Consider the following 20,858-nt stretch of genomic DNA (forward strand, 5'->3'; position numbering starts at 1 on the left):
CTGTGTGCAATATGACCCCTTTAAGAAATACTTGCATTTATTTATATTTATATAATGTATATTATATATAAATATAAAAAATGTTATATAAATATATGTGCATGTGTGTATATTTATATATAGATACTATAGGGATGTCAATTATTTATGTATTACCATGATCGATCGTTGTTTAAATTAATGATCAATTAATTGATTCATCGTTAACCTTAATATTGCAATATGCGTCTACAGCAGTGGCCTATAGCTGACATGCAGAAGTGAACTTGAACAAGTTACATGCGCGAGTCAGAGTGTGTGACTCATGTTGTGCACGCACTCTGGATCAACGCAATGAAACACGGCATATAAACCCAAATACTTAACAATCACAATGTTTTATTACAATAGTGTTCTCATTAATGTTGTGTAATATGACAGTCCCAATCATAGTCATTATAAGTTGTGAGTTGCTGTTGGAGCTGAAGCTGATCACCGCCACGCTTTTACTACCACTCGCCTCTAACGTTAATTATTAACTAAATGCATCCTTATGAGATAAATCAGCTATAGATAGGCCTGCACAAAATAAATACAATATCACAACATTTGCACAAAACAAAAGGCTGCGAATGCACATGCAAACTTGCAGTCATGATGAAGGTGAAACTCCTGCTGTAAAATGGTCTCAAATAGAACTCGGGCACGCTCACTTCATTTTTCCTCCCGTTTCGCGTTTGAGCCGCACACACGCACGCGCATGACCCTGCTCAATCGATGATCGATAAGTCTTATCGATTAAATGTCTTAACGACAATTAATCGATCACCGATTAATCATTGACATCCCTAACAGATACACAGTACACACATATTTAGTAAACAACTTTTATTTTGGATGCGATTAATCTATTTGACAGCACTAATACAAATGAAATTAAATCATATATAAAATTATATCTAAAAATTATATAAATGTAAATAAAAGATCAAACTATATTGTATAAAAATATAATCTAATGATGAATAATCAAAAAAAAAAAAGGGAGTACACATTAAGGTAAGGAAAATAATGGAGGAAAATGTAATTAAATGTCATGAAAATAATTATAGATCTTTTTTTTCCCCAAATATATACATTTATTATGCTAAACAATATTATTACCATGGAAATGTTTGGTAAGGGCAGCATTTTTTATGATATATTGTAAGAATGCCACAACCCTTAATAACTCTGTTAAACGCTGTTCTTGGTGCAGACTGGCAGGTTATTACAGTCACAATCCTTCATTAATTGTCTAGATGAACGCGCACATATTTATGTTAATAGCCATTTATGAATAACATGTGCTTTACAATACCTTCTCCTTTACCGATGTTTAAGAGGCACTTAAGACGTCTGTTTTGTCAAACAGCTTGTGAAAACAGATGGCAAGAATGTGTTTGAGGATTATGTTAAACCTGAGGGAATTCAATTCTATCCCTTCATCTCTTTTCTCTCACACTATAACTCATTGTATGTGTGTGTGTGTGTGTGTGTGTGTGTGTGTGTGTGTGTGTGTGTCCATGCCGGTCAGTTACTCAAGTCTGTATGTGTGTGGCCTGATGCTGGAGAAAAACAACCCTATGTATATCATACTCACCTCCATCTGTGGCAGAATAGGAAAAGAACAAAGCAGAGTTATAGAAAAGAGCAAGAGAGCACTCAACCTCTCTATCTTTCAAGAGCATATGTAACTGCATATATATATATATATGCATGCATATGCATATATAATTGACCGTTATTTTGTTTAATTTCAAGGCTTTGCCTTTTAATTTACAAGTAAAAATGTAATACTAATCGGGTTGCTCCATCAATATTCAATAAGAACAAATACTTGGGAAAGAAATACACTTTGGGACCCAAATCTTTTTAGGTGTGCTCACCTTTCATGGCTTCTGCAGTCTGGATGAGCTCTGTGACGGAGCCCGCCACTTTCTTGGACAGTGCGGCCAACTGTTGTTTCTGTTCGGCCGTGGGTTTCTGCAGGACCTGTGTGGAGTAAACAGACGAGGTTAATTGCGGAAAACACATGCACAAACACATCCTGTAAAAACTGTCGGAGCGCCCACTCACGAGTAGGACGTGTTCGAGCAAGTCGATGTATCCGGTTGTACACTCAATGCCGTAGAGCAGAGCTTTATTCCTCACATCCTCGCCGACTTCTGGGTGGTACGCGGCTTGCTGCAAGACACAAATACATTTTTGGTACATGATGAGGCCCAGATGGAGTCTGCAGAATATTTGAGCTCATATTATTATGTGTAGTTTTAGAAGAATTTGTGGAGTGAAGAAAACGCATTACGCCATGAAAACACTAGAAGGCGTGATTTAGGAGTCAAAAGTAGGTTAGAGCTAAATGACATTGAGAAATAGAGCAAACAGCATCGATTGTACATGCAGAATTGTGTGTATATAAACATACAGCTCTGGGAAAAAAATGAAGAGACCACTTAACATCGAGAAATCATTTTGTTGGTATTCAAGCGTTTGATCAGTTGATCAGCATGTGGTGAGACTGTTTGTGAGTGGGCATATGTGTGTGCGGCGGTGGATAAACACCTTGCAGGTGGTCAGCATGTCGGAGATGGCTTTGCGGCTCAGGTTGGCAGTGGATATCACGTCCTCCTGCTGAGCAGAGTTGCCTGCTGCCACTGCTTTGGCCGTCGCTACGGTGATGCCCTTGGTCATGCGGATGAACTCTTCTGGGGTGGTGGATTTCTCCGAAATGTCCTTGGATTGGAAAACCTTGAAAACAGATCATGGCATATTTCATACATAACAGATATAACATGTCTATTTCTCTTATACTGAATCTTACATTTTTAGAATTGGTCACATGATCAGGGCTGATTTTCTGTGCGCTAACACAGTAATGCAGTCAGGATTTCCGAATGTCCTGATGGGCATTCGAGGAAAAAAACCCTAAACCAGAAGATACATCCGAAATCTCTTGCTTTCCTGTGTCTGATAAGTGGAGTAGTGACACCCATGGGAGAAGGAGAACGAGGAGCAGGTGGAGAACAGGTTAATGCTCACATGGTGTATTACTCTGTATTACCAGTTCATACCACAGATGGATGGCTTTTACTTCTCCTGGGCTAAAACTAATTAAGCTGGACCTAATTGGTACTAATTCACGGCCAGATTGTAATACCAGTTGATTGTATTAGCATATCTTAATTACAAATCAAAATGAACGCGACATAACCAAAATCTCTAATATATTAAAGCCACAATGTGTATTTTTGCCACTAGAGGTCGCTTGTTCAAAACAAAGGTGTAGGTTGATGTCACCTGGTTTTATTATCCCACAGACGACCGCATCCACTTTTCCAGTCATGCATACGCAGCGCTGTTTTATCATATAAGATACATTTGAGTGTGTTGAAAGTTATGTTATAATGCTCGGCGGCTACTATGAGACACTTGTTCACACTGCAGTGAGCTAGCTCGATATTAGCCATGGTAAAACATGGTACTCGCGGTAACCAACAAAACGAAATTTAAACAAAAAGACTATATAACAATGATTCGTTTTCTGACGATTAATGTATCCAAACGGTTGTTCACCTGTCTAATAAAACACATACTATATTAAAGCTCTTGTGTTTCCATAATTTATTCAAAATAAAAATCAAGGGTAACCATGATGTCATTGATAGGTGACACACGGACACGTTGTGTGTCCTGATTAAAATGACTTATTTCTTTGTATTTAAAGGGATAGTTCACTTTCAAATGAAAATTCTTTCATCCTTTACTCACCCTCAAGTTGTTTCAAACCTGTATGAATTTCTTTCTTCAGCTTTTGAACACAAGCAAAGATATTTGGAAGAATGTCAGTAACCAAACAGTTAACTGGAGCCATTGACAGCCATAGTATTTTTTTTTCCTACTATGGAAGTCAATGGCTCCAGTTAACTGATTGGTTACTGACATTCTTCAAAAAATCTTCCCTTGTGTTCAGCTGAAGAAAGAAATTCATACAGGTTTGAAACAACTTGAGGGTGAGTAAAGGATGACAGAATTTTCATTTTAAAGCAACACTGGGTAACTTTTGCTCTCGGGGTCCCCCTACAGTTGGGAAAAAATAATGTCCTCAACTACTGTCGTAAGTGCTGTCATCCTATAACAGGGGATGCCATCCCGCGTGCATTTGTTGACATGACAACCCTGATAGCCCTGAACTAGTGATGCGCAGGTCGTCTCATAACCCGCGGACCCCATATGTCTATTTAATGGTCGCGGGTGCGGGGCGGGTTGTAAAAATAGATACAGTGGTGCGGGGCGGGCCAAATAACTTCATAAAAGCGGCCCGCGGGTTGGTGCAGCACTAACAGTTCCCCTGAACACTGCAGGAGGAGTTCACATGCAGGTGTTCTTCTGGCGGCGCGTGTGAAATGTCTTCATCCAAGGTACAGTCAGTGGTCAGTGTTTCAGCATGTCATATGAATATAATTTCATGGGTTTTATTTTTTTCAAACGCCAAATAAAACGCCAGCATCATTATAGTAGTCTATTGGTTACCGTTTTACAGAATCTATATGATACATCAATTCAATGTTTGAGTGGTAGGTAATCACCATAACAAGCATGACAGCATCGGTCGGGCACGTCTCCTTCAGCTCACGCCGACGAGCAAACGCTGGTCCAATGTTGATCCTCTTCCTGCCTTTAATCCCATCACTTTTTCGTTTCCTCTTATTGCTTTCCTCCAACAAAACCTTTTATTTCTTATTTGTCTGTGCTTTCGGACATGACTATATTATCCGATGAACAAAGTTGGGCTTGCACGTCCGAATTTAAGGAAGTGTGGGTGTTGGTGGAAGTGACGTATATGCCGTTAAGCAGTCGAATTTTGTTTGTTCTTGGGTTACTACCCGAAACTCGAAGTTTATAAGTACGATTAAAAACGAATGGCAGACGTGTCATTCAACCTATTGTAAGTCGATGTATCATCACAAGAGTCTTGAAAATATATTATGAAGGTTGAAAAGTTACCTGGTGCTGCTTTAAAGTGAACTATCCCTTTAAACATTCTTGGAAAAATTTGGCATAATGCAAGTACACAAGTCAGCAAAATTTACGACATTGTGCTCATTGGTCTGGTTTTAATCCAAATATCTTACATGTTTTAAGCTCCTCGATACTAGTTAAAGGCACAACATGTTTTATCTTTTATTAAAAGACCCACAAATGAATTTTCTCATCCTTGTGTCATTCCAACCCAAAAATACTCTTTCATTTGTGGAACAAAAAAATGATATTCTAAAAAAAAGTTCCACTGTTTTGTCCATATAATTCAATGGGGTCCAATGTTGTTAGTTTAAAAAAACTTATTTTGTGTCCACAGACGAAAGTCAGTCATGCAAGTTTGAATGGCATGAGGGTGAGAATGACAGATTTTTCCTTTTTGAGGAATTTTATTTTAAAAGTGGAATGCACAGTATTTCCTAAAACGAGTTGTGTAAGAGTTCAATATGCACAAAAAAAGATTGTTCCGTACTGTGAGTTCCTGTTTAATGCACTCAATAGTGGATTCCAGAGCCCTCGTCCCGCGAGTGGCCTCATCTTCCACCGCTTTCACAGTCTTCAGCAGAGAGGTCACGTTCGTCACCATCACCTGTAACATCAGAAAACATAAGGGGGTCACTGGCTGGATAAGGAGGCCTTTTTTGTGCTTTATGCATGACATCTCAAGTGAGCTCAACTAGAGAATGTCAACAGCTTTGTGGCCAGTTTTTCACTTGACACACTGAAAAAAGGTCAAATGCAATGTTATGACAGGAACAGCTGTATCAAATAGCTCAGTAAAACAACCAGGCAAGGTTTGTTATTTGTGATGTAAAAAAACTGAAATCTAGTTCATCGAAACATCAGAAAATGGTCAGGTTATTAAACCGGACATTTAATGGACCACAGATGAAGCCTGTAATGAATTCTAAATCTTGCTTTAGGCGAAGTTTTAAATACAAAAGGAACAAACCCTAGAAAACAAAAGGGCGCCTAAGACAAAGCCCTGAGGGACGCCAGCACAACTTAAAAAACCCACTGAAGAAGCAAGCGCAGTGAATGTCTGAAGCAAAATCCCAGAGGATCGGAAGTCACCATATGTTAGAGGAATGTGCAAAAATCTTTCTGTGGAGATCACAACAGCCTTACAACTCATCACTTAAGAATGCTAAACAAAACATATCATATTGCACGTATGTGGAAATTAATCCCAGAGGTCTAACAGCACCAGGTGAATGATTAAAGGATTAGACAACTCTTGCAAATATGTGGGGTCCACATTAAAGGGGTACTTCAGCGCTGGGAAGATGAATGTGTATTTAAACTGGGTCATTTATGTAGTAGAAATGTGAAATTATTTTTGAATTTGGTGCCTTCTAGACTGAGAATAGACAGAACATTTATCTTTGACACATGTGGATGAAAGACAACATCTCCCAGAATGCACTTGCTTCGCTGCCCTACGAGGCCACTTCCAAAGCCACCGCTACTGGATCGCTCTCGCACTGCGGCACCGCCATTACCGTAGTGTTCATTTTCATAAAATCATTCCGTTCAGTTAAGAGAACAGACGCTACAATTAAAAACTGAACTTGTTTGTTCAATATAATGTGAGTGAGCCGAACGAGAGTCACGACACACGATCATTCGAATATACCCCCCGGTTTCAACTGATACAAAACCATATGCTAAATCGCTGAAGTAACCCTTTAATATCGGTTTATACAAGCCTGGAGATTAACTTCACATGGTAAACTGTGTGCAGTGATCCACAGTACAACTGCAGAAGCGAGCACTATTTTAATGTTCTTTTAATTAGGGTTAGAAAATGTATCATTTATGCTTTGCTATACGCAAATAATGGCATTAGAGAGGAGACCGAAAAAGGAAGAGATGAAGGGAAGGAAGCAGCCCTTATGCCTTACACACACACGGTTTTGTCCCCTGCAGTGTGGCCATTGAGTCACTCACATACACACTGTGACACGCACTATGATCACTGTAAGATAGAGCTTGATTTGTGGCCACACACCAAGATGACAGCGAGCGAAGACAGCACGCAGCCAAGAAAATGAGAGACAGGGCCAGCTGTTAGACAGGCATACACATAAAGAGTGATAGACATGAGAGTCAGAATAAGAAATGACCCTCACTAGGCTGCATAATGCCTTTCTTACAAACAGGAACATACAGGATTCTTCAACCTAACATACCTTGGCGGCACTCTTCAGCTGATACATGGACGGGTCGTCCGCTGCTTTGCCCGCGGCACATTTAGTGGCACTAATCAGCTCAGCCAGAGCTTTAGCGACGTCTCTGACTGCGTTTATCAGGACCACCTGAAAGAGATAGAGAGAAGACTTTATCACAACCACCTTTAGTCATGATATGCCACTAGCTTTATCCAGTCCCATAATACACTGCACTCCTCCAGGGATGTCAGAGAGAGGGAGGAGCGGGAGTCTTTATCAGAAGCACCTGTACGATACCATACAACAGAGTATGATTTATTAATCCTCAAAAGACAATCTGGATGTTGAGCAGAGATGTGTCATGATACATGCTATTGGCTGTTAGAATGAGTCAGAGGGCTCTGTTATATACCCGGTGCAATACGATGGCAGGCGTATTGCTCATTTCAACCCGACGCAGTTATCATTTTCACATCCAGCGCCACGTTGTTTAAATAGCAAATGGCATTGCGCCCATTTGTGGACCCATGGGCGTGCCGGTGCACCGGCGTGTTCAGGCGCATTGTTGGCGTTATCTTTTTGGGGCACTTTTTGGCGTTATTTAAAGATTTTTTTAAAATATATGCGTCAATTGGTGGGTCCACAACGCGTGTACACTGCTTATTAAACACACACAGGGACGCAGCAGCACACACATTTTTAAATATGAAAAATTAAAGGATTAAAATGTAAAACATCATTATTGTGTACATAAATATAAAAATGCCTACATGTCATAATGGACAGTCATTGCGTGTATCAGAATTAGCCTACCTATTCGCAGTAATGACGAGCAAGCAGGCGTCATTGGACGAGCATATCCGTTTGCTCGCTAGAGAAATGTTCAGTTTATCAGCTCGCAAATTACACCATGTAAATTGCGTATCCACCATGGTGCAAGCGCAACTGGCTTTGAAAGAGAATGGGAGATGAGACTCTGGTTTATTGCATGTTACGCCCAAAACACAGCCTTTACACATCCCTTTTTAGACCAGGACATCATTTTCTTCCGTAGTACTCCCAGAGAGTACTTGCCATAGAATGCAAAACAAATAAATAAGGATGTAGTGTCCGTGACATCACCCGTTGGGTTCTGAAGAGCATTTTTGAAGCCTAAAGTGGGCCGTCGCCATCTTGGCAGAGTGACACTGCCGGATAACTTACACTGCAAAAAATGCTTTTCTTACTTAGCACTTTTGTCTCGTTTCCAGTCAAATTATCAAAAAAATCTTACATTAGGAAAGATTTACTATACAACTAAAATTGATTGTCTTGTTTTGGGAGGAAATAACTCAAAATTATTGTGCAAAATTAAAAAAAAAAAAGCAAAATAATCTGCCAACAGGGTAAACCAAATAATCTTGTTTTCTGTTTGCTTACCCCATTGCAGAATATTTTTCTTACTCTTATTCGAGTTATTTTTCCCCAAAACAAGACAATTACCGTTGCTTGTCTAGAAAATACTTCTTGTTTTAAGAATTTTTTAGATGTTTGGACTAGAAATAAGACAAATAATAAGTAAGAAAAGCCGTTTTTGCAGTGAAAAATGGGCAAAGAGGCAGGACGTGGGTGGAGCTTAGGTGCCTGTTTTCTAAAAACCACTAATCGCAACGTTAATAATCGCATCCATGAACATGATTTCCGCCCAAGTTCTATTTTCCACTGGCTGTGAGGTGAAGACCACATGTCTGAGCTCAATCTTGGCGCCATCAAACTACACCTTTGTTTAGAATAGGCGACCTCTAGTGGACGGCAAAATTACATAGTGCAGATTTAATTATGCAGAACTTTAAGACTTAATAATTTAAACGGATAAGTTGTCACCCCTCACAGTTGTCATGAAGGTCAAAATTAACTGTAGAGACCAAAACCAGTTTTTGTACCAGGCTGTACACTTATTTTTTTATGCTGTAAAGTTGTAGCCTGACAAGCCAGACCCACATCAAGAGGTTTGGTCTGGAAACTCACCATAGACAGGGCTCAATCCGAGGGGCGGGATAAACGGTTGTCTTTCAAACTCCCTCTGCACGCGATAGGATAGCGCTACGACCAACCAGAGCAATGAAGGTGAAACAGAGCTTGTTGATAGATTAAACATTCGCCGTATCCGGTCGGCAAAACTCCGAACACATCTTCCCTTTTTAAGAATGACTTCAGTGCCGTTCTTTGTTCTTTTCTCAGAGAAAAGCTTAACTCCAAGTCTTCCAGAGTCGTGATCAAAGCTGATTCCAAAGACGGCCGTTTGCCAGTTTCTGTGTTTACTAGAAGCACGCAAACGCAACTCTGGCGTCATTTAGTTAAGCCCCGCCCACCGACTCTATACACGATGTGATTGGCCTGGCAAGAGTTAGGCGTTTACAGCTCAAATGGGTATTGAGAGTTGCTAGACGACACTCACGGGCAGATTAGATTTGCTGCCGCTAGGGTGCGTCTAGATTTCTAGGCTAGCAAAGTTGGGCATTTAGGAGAGATACAGATTTGACTCCCTTTTGGAGCCTGTCTCTAGCAGACAGCCGATGAATTGCAGTTTAAGTTACTTCCATGTTGGCTTTAAATAAGGGCGCAGTATTTACACCCAAATGTCAAGACATCTTCCACACGTGAGAGGAGAACTAATGATATTCTCATTACAACGAGAAAAACATAAAGAGCAGAAAGAATTAGAAAACATTGGTATTGGTCTACTAAAGCATTGGTGTGAAAATCATATGGCAGATTAGGAAGATGCACAAACAGCGAAACACACACCTGTGTCTCTGGGTCCTCTGAGCCCATGCTCGCAGCGCCCAGTTTGACCACATCAGTGAGCTGTGTGATGGTCTTGGCAGAGGAATGGGCTGCCTGGGCTAGTTTGTCCTGGCTCGATGCAGCACCAGACACGAGAAGCTTGGTGTCCTCAACCAAAGCTTTAGCGGTTTTCAATATGTTCTCTCTGAAGAGTGCACAAACAAATACGTTTCAGATAACACAACAGACACTATTTTTCGGCTCTAATCTATGGTCACAAGTTTATGGAAAACAGTTATAGAAGAAAGCTTTCAACAGTGATATGTTATACTAGGAAGGTCTCACCTGTGGTCTGCGAAAGACTCTTCGTTCTCTGCGTTGAGTGTGCCGGCAGAGGCGAACATGATGGTGGTGTCCAGATCAGCGATGATCCCGGAGACAGAACTGGCTGCAGTTATGCAGGCCTGAGTTCCTTTATTACCAGCCTGCAGGGCTGACAACACCATGGACACCTGCAGGACAGAGTCAATCACACTTCATCATAAACTCCACAGGCAGAGCTTGGACAGCTTTCCAATGCTGTAGGACTTTTCTTGGGTAATAATTATTTCATTATATTTTAATTTATTTAATTTATTCAAATGAGATGTATTTAATATTGTAACATTTAAATTAAAATGTATTTTAAATTAAATGTATATTTCATTAGGTTTTGATTCATAAATTATAACATTTAAATAAATAGTTTATACTATTTACAAACAAATAGTAATAGCATTAGAAGCCTGTTTAATATATTATGATTAAATAATAATAAAAATATATAATATACTTTAATATTTTGATTTATTAAAATTAAGTGTATTTAAAGTTTTAACATTTAAATTAAATGTATTTTAAATTTATATTTCAATAACAAATAATAATGATAGTTTTAGAAGGTTTTGATTTATAAATTATAACTATATAATTTATTAGTTTAAATATAAATACATTTTATACTATAAAAAATTATGTTTTGGAGTTTTTTTACATTAAAAAACTCCTACATAACTACATAACTTAAATAAATTGTTTAATATTAAAAGCTAATATATGATTGCATTATTTCAAAAAGTTTTTATAAAAAACATTAATATAATATAATTAATATAATATACTGTCATATATTGATTTATTAATTAAATGTATTTAATATTTTAACATTTAAATTAAAATGTATTTTAAATTTATATTTAATTAACAAATAATAATAATAATAATAATAATAATAATAATAATAATAATAATAGCTTTAGAAGGTTTTGATTAATAAATTAAATTACATCATTAAAATATTTTTTTTATTACATGTAAAGTTTAATATAATATTTACAAACAAATAATAGCATTAGAAACCAATTTATTATAATTACATAATAATAATATAATATACATAATATAATTATGCATTTACATAATTATACATACATAATATAATATAATAACATATAATTATTTAAAAATATTAATATAATATAATAGAATAGAATAGAATAGAATATTATATAATATAATATAATAAATGTCTTACAAGCTACAATGAAAGCAATTCAAACTGATCCTGGATCTGTATAAACACAACTGCTTTTTACCATCACTAATATCAGAAACAGACAAATGCTGAAAGATGGGCTCAGACAAGAGGCTGAAAGATAGATGGACACGTCCATTAAAGCGAGACAATTATACTAACACTTTGAGAAGGAGAGAGAGAGACCGACAGAGAGATGTAGAGAACGATAGAGTTCTCTTCAGGAGTAGATGAAACCCCATAAGGGAGGCATTCAAATGCAGCCATTCCTATTCAGGTTTAATACAGAAATGATTCCAGGCAGAGCTGAGGTTTGAATTGAATCGGGCTAGTGGGGGACTCGGACACATTTAAACCGAGCTCATTTAAAGCAGCGAGGGGTCACAGCACCGCCACAGTGGGGACCGAACAAACTCCAGCTAAAGATGTAATCAAAGACAATATGACACAGTGATGAATGCAATCTACTACATACAATCTCACAAGAAAAGCAATGGGGACTTCCTGCCTTAATTCGAAAACATGGCATAAAAACTGTTGGAACATAAAGAAGGAAAAGTGTAGTCAGAAAATGGGTTGACTCGACATTGCGCCTACCAAGAGTACTGCGACTGGGAAATCATTCTCACCACAATGTTACACACTATTTTATTAGTATATTTGTTTGATGTCACTGCATGCTAGAATACTAGGGATGCACCGGAATAAAAATTCTTGGCCGAAAGCGAAAACCGTAAAACATGAAACCAAGGCCGAAAACCGAAACACCGAAAGAAATTATGCCAATTGTTAGATATTGTAACCAATAGTAACCAAGTTATTTATGGCTATGACTGTGTAACTTTACTAAAAATGAATGTTAAAGTTTCAAATAATAAATCAATTACAAATTATGCATTAATGTATTTAGCACATTGCAACAATGCACAGTATAAAATAAAATTCAAAGTTAAAGGTTTAATTTGACCTCACTCATGTGTACATTAAAAAAATTATGTACAGGCCTACTGGCCTTCAGAAAGGTACAGACATTTAATAAAGTAATCAAATGTAAAATAACTGCATATTTAACTGTTTAAATTAAAGATTAATCCTTAAAGATACACTGTGTAACTTTTTTTGTTTATTCTTAGCTAAAAACACTTAGCTAAGACTAACACCAAAAATATATGTGCTCATCATTAATGCATATTTAGTTCTTTCAAGTAATAAAGTATTCTGGTAAGTTTATAATATGCCATTGAAAATACATACGGGTGAGGGGTTCAAATGCCAGTCGCCATGTTGCCCCTCCATCTTGAAAGTACATTAGCCAAAGAGGGACAAACCCGTAAATTCAAGCTTCGACTTTCGCGTTTTAACACCATAGTTTAACACTCGATGGCACCGTGTCGAATGTAAAGGGGGGATTGCCATTTAATATTGAAATCGGCCAGCATAGGAGTTAAAACGAAATCAGAATTGAGAGGAACAGAAACTATTATTCCCTGGATGGTCATATACCTTTTCACCGCTAGATGGGGGAAAATATCACACAGTGTAGCTTTAATAAACGTACACAAGCTATTCAATCAAGAGCAGTGAGTGATGTCCTCCTCTTTTGTTTGACATTAAACAGGGTAAAGGTTACTGCCCCTTTAAGACCTAATGCAGGGATATATGTCCTCTTTCTCGACTGTATAAAGTTTACTTAAGGCATATTCATGTCTTCGTGGAAACTCATCAAGATCGACATGTTGACACACTTCTTGTGTGAGTTTGTCCGTTTAAGCGCAAGACTTAAACGAGAACTCAATATTTGCGCGCTGTGAGACGAGTGCGCGCTCTCACATGATGCACAGAGACAGATCTTCTCACAGTGCACGCGGTTTCTCATTCTTCTGGCTCTACATGCGGGTGATGACGACGAAAATTACTGCTCATATTCGGACATATGGCAGCACTCGCATGCATTGAACAAAGTTTACAAAGAGAGCCCGTTTTGCCCGTTTTTCTTTTATTATCGCTGTTGTAGTGTATCACTGAGGAGCCAGCGCGTGTATCTATCGACAGAAACATAAACAAAGCATTATTTTCAAGTTATTATAGATCGCGTCACCAGATGTGAGATGAACCGCATACATCCACACCGCAGACACGTTGCTTTAGACAAGCACGTGCAGGTCTTGGTTTCTGTTTGCGTCATCACAACATTTCGGCCGTATTGTTTCGGTGATAAAAGTATTTCGGCCGAAAACCGAAAATGCTCCTTTGGGACATTTGGGCCGAAAATTTGGTGCATCCCTATAGTATACACAGGAAAATGTTTGCTGGTTGCTAAGGTCTCTTGGGTATTGTGATTACTAGGGTATCATGGTTGATTGCTAGTTTGTTATTATGTGGGTTGCTAATGTGCAACGGGTAGTCAAGACGGTGTTGCTATGTTATTGCTAGGGTATTGTGGGTGGTTGCCATTGTGTTGCTATGTGGTTGTGAGGGTGTCGTGGGTATTTGATTGCTAGGGTATTGTGGGTGGTTGTTAGTGTGTTGCTATGTGGTTGTGAGGGTTTTGTGGGTATTTGATTGCTAGGGTATTGTGGGTGGTTGCTAGTGTGTTGCTATGTGGTTTGCTAGGGTCCAGTTGGTAGTCAACAAGGTGTTGCTATGTGATTGCTAGGATGTTGTGGGTGATTGCTAGTGTGTTGCTATGTGGTTTGCTAGGTTGCAGTGGGTAGTCGACAGGGTGTTGCTATGGGATTGCTAGAGTAATGTGGGTGGTTGCTAGTGTGTTGCTATGTGGTTTGCTAGGTTGCAGTGGGTAGTTGACAGGGTGTTGCTATGGGATTGCTAGGATGTTGTGGGTGGTTGCTAGTGTGTTGCTATGTGGTTTACTAGGTTGCAGTGGGTAGTAGATAGGGTGTTGCTATGTGATTGCTATGGTATTGTGGGTGGTTGCTAGTGTGTTCCTATGTGGTTTGCTAGGGTCCAGTTGATAGCCGACAGGGTGTTGCTATGTGATTGCTAGGATGTTGTGGGTGGTTGCTAGTGTATTGCTATGTGGTTGCTAGGGTGTATTGGAGAGAAGCAAGGACTTACTGTAACAATGCTGTTGCTAGGGTGTTGTGAGTGGTCTCTTTCAATGTTTATGGTATTTTTAGCCTTAGCAAACATAGCATAGGAAAAAGCATCTAACATAAACGTTTTAAATATATTATATGTGTGTGTATATACATTTACACACACACGCACATATATTTACAAACTTTTATGTTAGGTGCGATTAATCGATTTGATAGCTCTATAAAAAAATATTAAAATAGAACAAAGTAACGCAGAAAACCATACAGAAGTAACCGCCTTCCACAATGGCAAGCAAGCCTACCTTTTCAGTGACGGCACGGGCGTATTCGATCAGCTCTCTCTTGGAGAAACTGTCCGTCGGGCTCATCTGCAGGGCTCCGGCCTTCTGTACCAGGTAGATGCAGCCGTGACCCAACTCCTGCACCCGCGTTTTGATCTGAGAGCCCACCTAGAAATACAGCAATGATATGGAGTTTAAGAAAGAGTTGGAAATCGAGTGAGATTGAATCTGGGTCCAAATCTAAATGTATTCATCTTCAGCAACTGCTCTAAAAGCCACTGCCTCCGTTCAACAAAGCTCTATCCAATAATTAAGAAGTGATTGTGACGGCCTTTGAGGGGGCCCGACAGCACTGTATGTTCATTACCTGATACACCGATCCACGGGTGGGCGGCTCTTCATTATGAATATCACAACGGGCTTTTAAGGCTTGTGGGGGTGCGCGGTTTCTATGGTAACTGCAACGGCCACTTATGTAAAAACGCTAGCGAAGAGAGAGATGATGACTACAGTGTCCACGTGTCGGGTTCCTTTTTTCAAATGTGGATAGAGCAAAGGTGTGAAATAAGTCGGCTGGTGTTTGCACCTTTGTTCACAAGCTTAATGACATGCAAATTGGAAGTATAAGGTTGCTACATAAGCATGACCAAGACACAAGTGTTTGCACTAAATAACATGGTGTGAATGAGTTTATTTTTATTTTATTTAAGTGGTCATGATACACAAATGTGGATGAGATTTAAGAGTGTTACTTTTATTTAGATTTTCAGTCGATAATGATACAATTTTAAATCTATTCTTCACAGAAATGTATCAAATAGCTTTAGAAAAGTACAATATAGTGTACTCGTGTCAATAAGAAATATTTTACATATCATACATATATTTTAGTTTGTATTAATGGTTAAGATATGCAAATACAAGTGTATAACATATACACTCTATATATTGCCAAAAGTTTTGGGACGCCTGCCTTTAAATGCACATGATCTTAAATTACATCTCATTCTTAACTCGTGTTTAATATGAAGTTGGCAGCTATGACAGCTTTAAATCTTCTAAAAAGGCTTTCCACAAGGTTTACGAGTGTGTCTAAAGAAATTTCTAACCATTCTTCTAGAAGCACATTTGTGAGGTCAGGTACTGATGTTGGAAGAGAAGGTCTGGCTTGCAGTCTCCACTCTAATTCATCCCAAAGGTGTTCTGTCGGGTTGAGTTCAGGACTCTGTGCGGGCCAGTCAAGTTCCTCCGGACAAAACTTGCTCATCCATGTCTTAAGCACTATTCGCACGGGATTAGTATTATCTAAGGACCTCTGTGATTTAAAAATTACTCCCCCATATCTGTGTTCTGCGTGGCACATTAGCACGGTATAAGCAAAGCCTGTGATTTTACTCGCATTTACTGACTTCTCCCGGATATGATGTGCAGACTTGTAAATGTTTTTCGTTATAGATATAGCAGTATGAAATCATAAACAGGCATCATATCGTTTTGATTATTTTATAGTAATAAACATAATTCCGTTCAGTTAGAGAACAGATGACATGAACTGAGCACAGACCGGCGGCAGGAGTCAGATTTAATTTATCACGTGAGAAGCTGACAATATACGGCGGAAGATTCCGTTTCAAAACTAAATATAAAAGCGCTCATTTAAACGAACTTGACATTGTACTGTACTGTTATGTTTTTCATATTGAGTAATGTAATTTGCAATTTATGTAATTTTTCCAAGCGGCAACCTCCCGCGATCTCTCTTGAAGCCAATACGGAAGTAATGTAAATTGCAATTCCTCAACTGGCCACTAGGGACAGGCTCCAGAAGGGAGCAGAATCTCATTGAGCCCCATGTTAAAATTCTCAACTTTAAAGCAGAAAAAAACATGTTTACAGCCTGGTACAAATTGTGGTTTTGGCTTATAAGGCTAATTTTGATCTTCATGACAACTCTGAGGGGGGTGAATTTTTTTATAACTTATTCGTTTACGTTATAGAAAGCCTTAAAGTTCTGCATATTTAAGGGCGTGGTTACAAGTGGATAGCCATTTATCTGCCGTCTATAGTCATTGCGTCACCTCAGCTCCACGCACATCCCGCCTTTTTTCTGTTATGCGGGAGTGACACGCGATGACTCGCTCACAAGATGGCAACGCCCAGCTCGACCCTACTTTAAGCTTCAGAACGGCTTATCGGAATCCTATGGGTGACGTCACGGACACTACGTCCATATTTTTTTACAGTCTATGAATTTTTCATATTAAAAGAATATTATTGATGTTAATATTAAACACATTCAAGCAATTTGCTCCTAAATTGATACTCATTCTAAAGTGAAAGTATAATCTGTGCAGGCACACGGGAATTCATAACGGTGTGCATTATTACGGAGCCTCCATTCTTTGTGAAATATAAAGATAGAAATGTCCACCAAAAAAAAAAAACGTTGCAAAAATGATATACGATCCGCATAATCCTGGCCAAATCACAGAGATGTCGATTCGCACGGGACTAATATTATCACAGGACCTCGGTGTTCAGCGAAATATGGTTGGTAATTTGCGGGGGAATTTTTACTTTACAAATTACAGACATGACCGATTCGTACGGGATTAAGATCACAGACATTCTCTGCAATTATTACAAATCACCAGAGGTCCCCAGATAACACCTGCATGCCTATGTGCTTGAATTTATAAACCTTTGACCATGGAAGTGATTGGAACACCTGAATTCAAAGTTTAACACGTTAAAAAATATTTAACACAATAAATGCATAAATTTTTCCCGCCACTGTTCTTGACTGAATAACTTTTGTAGCTTTAATGAGGATTAATTTTTACAATTTATTTTATATTTGGTTATTTGGTTTCTTATTTGGTTATTGGAGCCTTCAATGATCCTTGAAGCTTGCAGAAAATACAGTTTTGTGTAATGTTTACTTTAATTATAGCAAATTATGACAAAATTAATGTGTTTAATAAGATAAATGGCGGCGGTTTAATTTCATAATAAGCATGTGATTAATCGCGATTAATCACACAAAACGCGATTAAATCTATTGACAGCCCTAATAAATACATAAAAATACATAAATAAAAATATACAATATATTATCATTTTTACTGGGTTGGTCTAAACCTATTTTTAAAAAAATATTTATTGAATAATAATAATAATAATAACAACAACAACAATATTAATAATATAGTGCATAAGTCATATGGCAATGTAATACATTTTAGGGTGTTTTTTGTTGTTGTTTTGATTTTTAGAATTCAATGGGACTTTAATTGTATGGAAAAGAGCATTCTGAAGTTTTTAAACATAAGAACAAGTTCAGCTGAGCTAATTTAGTTTCTGTTTTAGGTGATCTGTTCCTTTAAATCTAGAATTTGTGTGAGGTTTAGGCCATCTGTGTGTGTATTACCGTGTGTGTAAATGAAAATTTCTCAGATCACACAGATGCATTTGCTGGACGGATCCTCACCTCCTCTTGCTCGGCAGTGGCAGCTGCCAGACGCCCTTGTTGTGCCAGCTGGCTGTAATCCACCGTCACCTGAGACGCCAGTCCACCCAGCTCCTCCGGACAGGTCACTGACTTTGTCATCTAGGGTCACATAACAGAACACAAGGTGATATAAGCATGGGGGTATGTATGTGAGAGGGTGTGGAAGCATTTTGAGTGAGCAATGTCCTCACCATTTCCTGCGCAGTAATGGCGATGGCTTTTGAAAACTTCACCATGGTGGTTTGATAATCCACAAAAGTGCCGTCAGGCTCCGGCGGAGTTCCTTCATCCATCTGTGAAATGAAGAGGCCCAGATTACAGTTATGTAATGCTGGATCGAGCCTTAATACAAATTACAGTCTTCACGTGATTCACGTTGTGATCATATCCCGCAGAAAATGATATGTGCAGATATTCAATTGATTGTTATTGTCTTCCACCGTGAGTCATGACAGTATAATGAAAGACTGCATACATGCAGAGATGATAAATAGAGATGTTGTGCCAATTCAGTCTAATGATGAGATACAGAGACAGCTGTTGTGTCTGTGACACATTTACATATGAGAGTGCCAGCTAGAGATGACTTTGATTAGAAGCCATTCTAGAGATTTCTATAAAAATAAAATATAAATATACTTATTAAAATATATATATATATATTTTTTACAGGGATTATTGGTATTGGCCAATAACATGTCTACTTTACAGATCAAAAAAGTTAAAATGATAAAAAAAATATAATAAATTATTTGTATACAATTATACAGCGTATTTGTCATTAAACATTAACATGAACATGGTTATTCAAATAATACTAGTTATACGTAAAGTTGATATACGCAAATGCATGTGAGATTTGAGAGTTCATTTTATTTGTCACCAAAACATTTTCCCTTTTAGTTTTTTAACACCTATTTTTCATTTAAATATGTAATATTAATAATGATAATAATAATAATTATACAAAATATCTGAACATCTGACCAATCAGTTTAAAAAACGACGGAAAACAATATATATATATATATATATATATATATATATATATATATATATATATATATATATATATATATATATATATATATATATATATATATATATATATATTGGTTTGGAGGACCAATTTGCAAAATGATTGCATAAAAAGAGCCTCTCAAAGCGGCAGTGTCTCTCAGAAGTCAAGATGGGCAGAGGATCACCAATTCTCCTAATGCTGCAGCAAAAAATAGTGGAGCAATATCAGAAAGGAGTTTCTCAGAGAAAAATTGCAAAGAGTTTAAAGTTATCATTATCTACAGTGCATAATATCATCCAAAGATTCAAAGAATCTGGAACAATCTCTGTGCGTAAGGGTCAAGGCCGGAAAACCATACTGGATGCCTGTGATCTTCGGGCCCTTAGATGGCACTGCATCACATACAGGAATGCTACTTTAATGGAAAACACAACATGGGCTCGGGAATACTTCCAGAAAACATTGTTGGTGAACATTTGGCGCATCATAAAGAGGAACATGCAATAAAGAAGACCTAAGACAGTTGAGCAACTAGAAGTCTGTATTAGACAAGAATGGGACACCATTCCTATTCCTAAACTTGAGCTACTTGTCTCCTCAGTCCCCAGACATTTTCAGACTGTTATAAAAAGAAGAGGAGATGCCACACAGTGGTAAACATGGCCTTGTCTCGACTTTGAGATGTGTTGATGCCATGAAATTTAAAATCAACTTATTTTCCCCTCAAAATGATACATTAATGCTGCGTTCACACCGCACGCGAATGACGCGATTCGCGCGAGTGATTTACATGTTAAGTCAATGCAGAGACGCGAATAGGCATTCTGCGGCGCGATTCGCGCGAATGAGGCGGTGCGAATGGCGCGATTCGCGCGAATGAAGCGGCAATGATCACGCGAATTGAGCGTTTTGAACGCGTGATTCGCGCGAACCGCGCGAAACACGCGAATCGCTCAAGTTGAAAAATCTGAACTTTGGCGGATATTCGCGCCGCGTTAACCAATGAGGAGCCTGCTTACTGCTGTCACGTGGTGAAGTGACGGATGGGAAACCCATAGGGGAAACCCGAGGCCAGAGTAATTTAAAAATACTTCTGTATTGTGTCACAAAATGTACTTTTAATAGTTTTTCAGGCGAGAATGTAGTTGTTTAAAGCTCAAATATGTGATTTATTTATTAAAAGAGCTCCTATTTGAAAATTTGATCTGGTGTTTTCGGAGGTGTGAGACCCAGGTGATCACCATAGCTCAGCGCTCATCAACCCCGGTGAGAGCAGCCTTAACTTGGATAGTCTTTCTGCCAACTGCCGCTGCCTGGCAGAACCCCCTCCCATGACGCGAATTCGCGTCTGTTGTGTAGTGAATGTCACACGCGAATGAAGCGAATTTCACGCGCGAATGAAGCGAATGGATTCAAAT

General features: G+C 38.4%; 1 protein-coding gene across 3 annotated transcripts in view; it reads right to left on the reverse strand.

Moving 5' to 3' along the window:
* tln2b (talin 2b) overlaps positions 1–20,858 on the reverse strand; it is a 241,316-nt gene that overhangs the window by 16,884 nt on the left and 203,574 nt on the right. For 2 of the 3 annotated variants that reach the window (XM_067435823.1, XM_067435822.1), the window contains 10 exons: positions 18,611–18,712; positions 18,399–18,518; positions 14,930–15,076; positions 10,341–10,507; positions 10,017–10,200; positions 7,251–7,376; positions 5,531–5,647; positions 2,584–2,769; positions 2,098–2,205; positions 1,908–2,013 (listed from right to left, as the gene is read on the reverse strand). In XM_067435823.1, the coding sequence (XP_067291924.1) occupies positions 1,908–2,013; positions 2,098–2,205; positions 2,584–2,769; positions 5,531–5,647; positions 7,251–7,376; positions 10,017–10,200; positions 10,341–10,507; positions 14,930–15,076; positions 18,399–18,518; positions 18,611–18,712 (1,363 nt within the window). Of the gene's footprint in view, positions 1–1,209; positions 1,628–1,907; positions 2,014–2,097; positions 2,206–2,583; positions 2,770–5,530; positions 5,648–7,250; positions 7,377–10,016; positions 10,201–10,340; positions 10,508–14,929; positions 15,077–18,398; positions 18,519–18,610; positions 18,713–20,858 lie in introns of those variants that run through there. The other variant, XM_067435824.1, reaches the window with a different exon arrangement.

The sequence above is a fragment of the Pseudorasbora parva genome, chromosome 25 (genome assembly GCF_024679245.1).
Source record: "Pseudorasbora parva isolate DD20220531a chromosome 25, ASM2467924v1, whole genome shotgun sequence".
In the NCBI taxonomy this organism is placed as follows: Eukaryota; Metazoa; Chordata; class Actinopteri; order Cypriniformes; family Gobionidae; genus Pseudorasbora; species Pseudorasbora parva.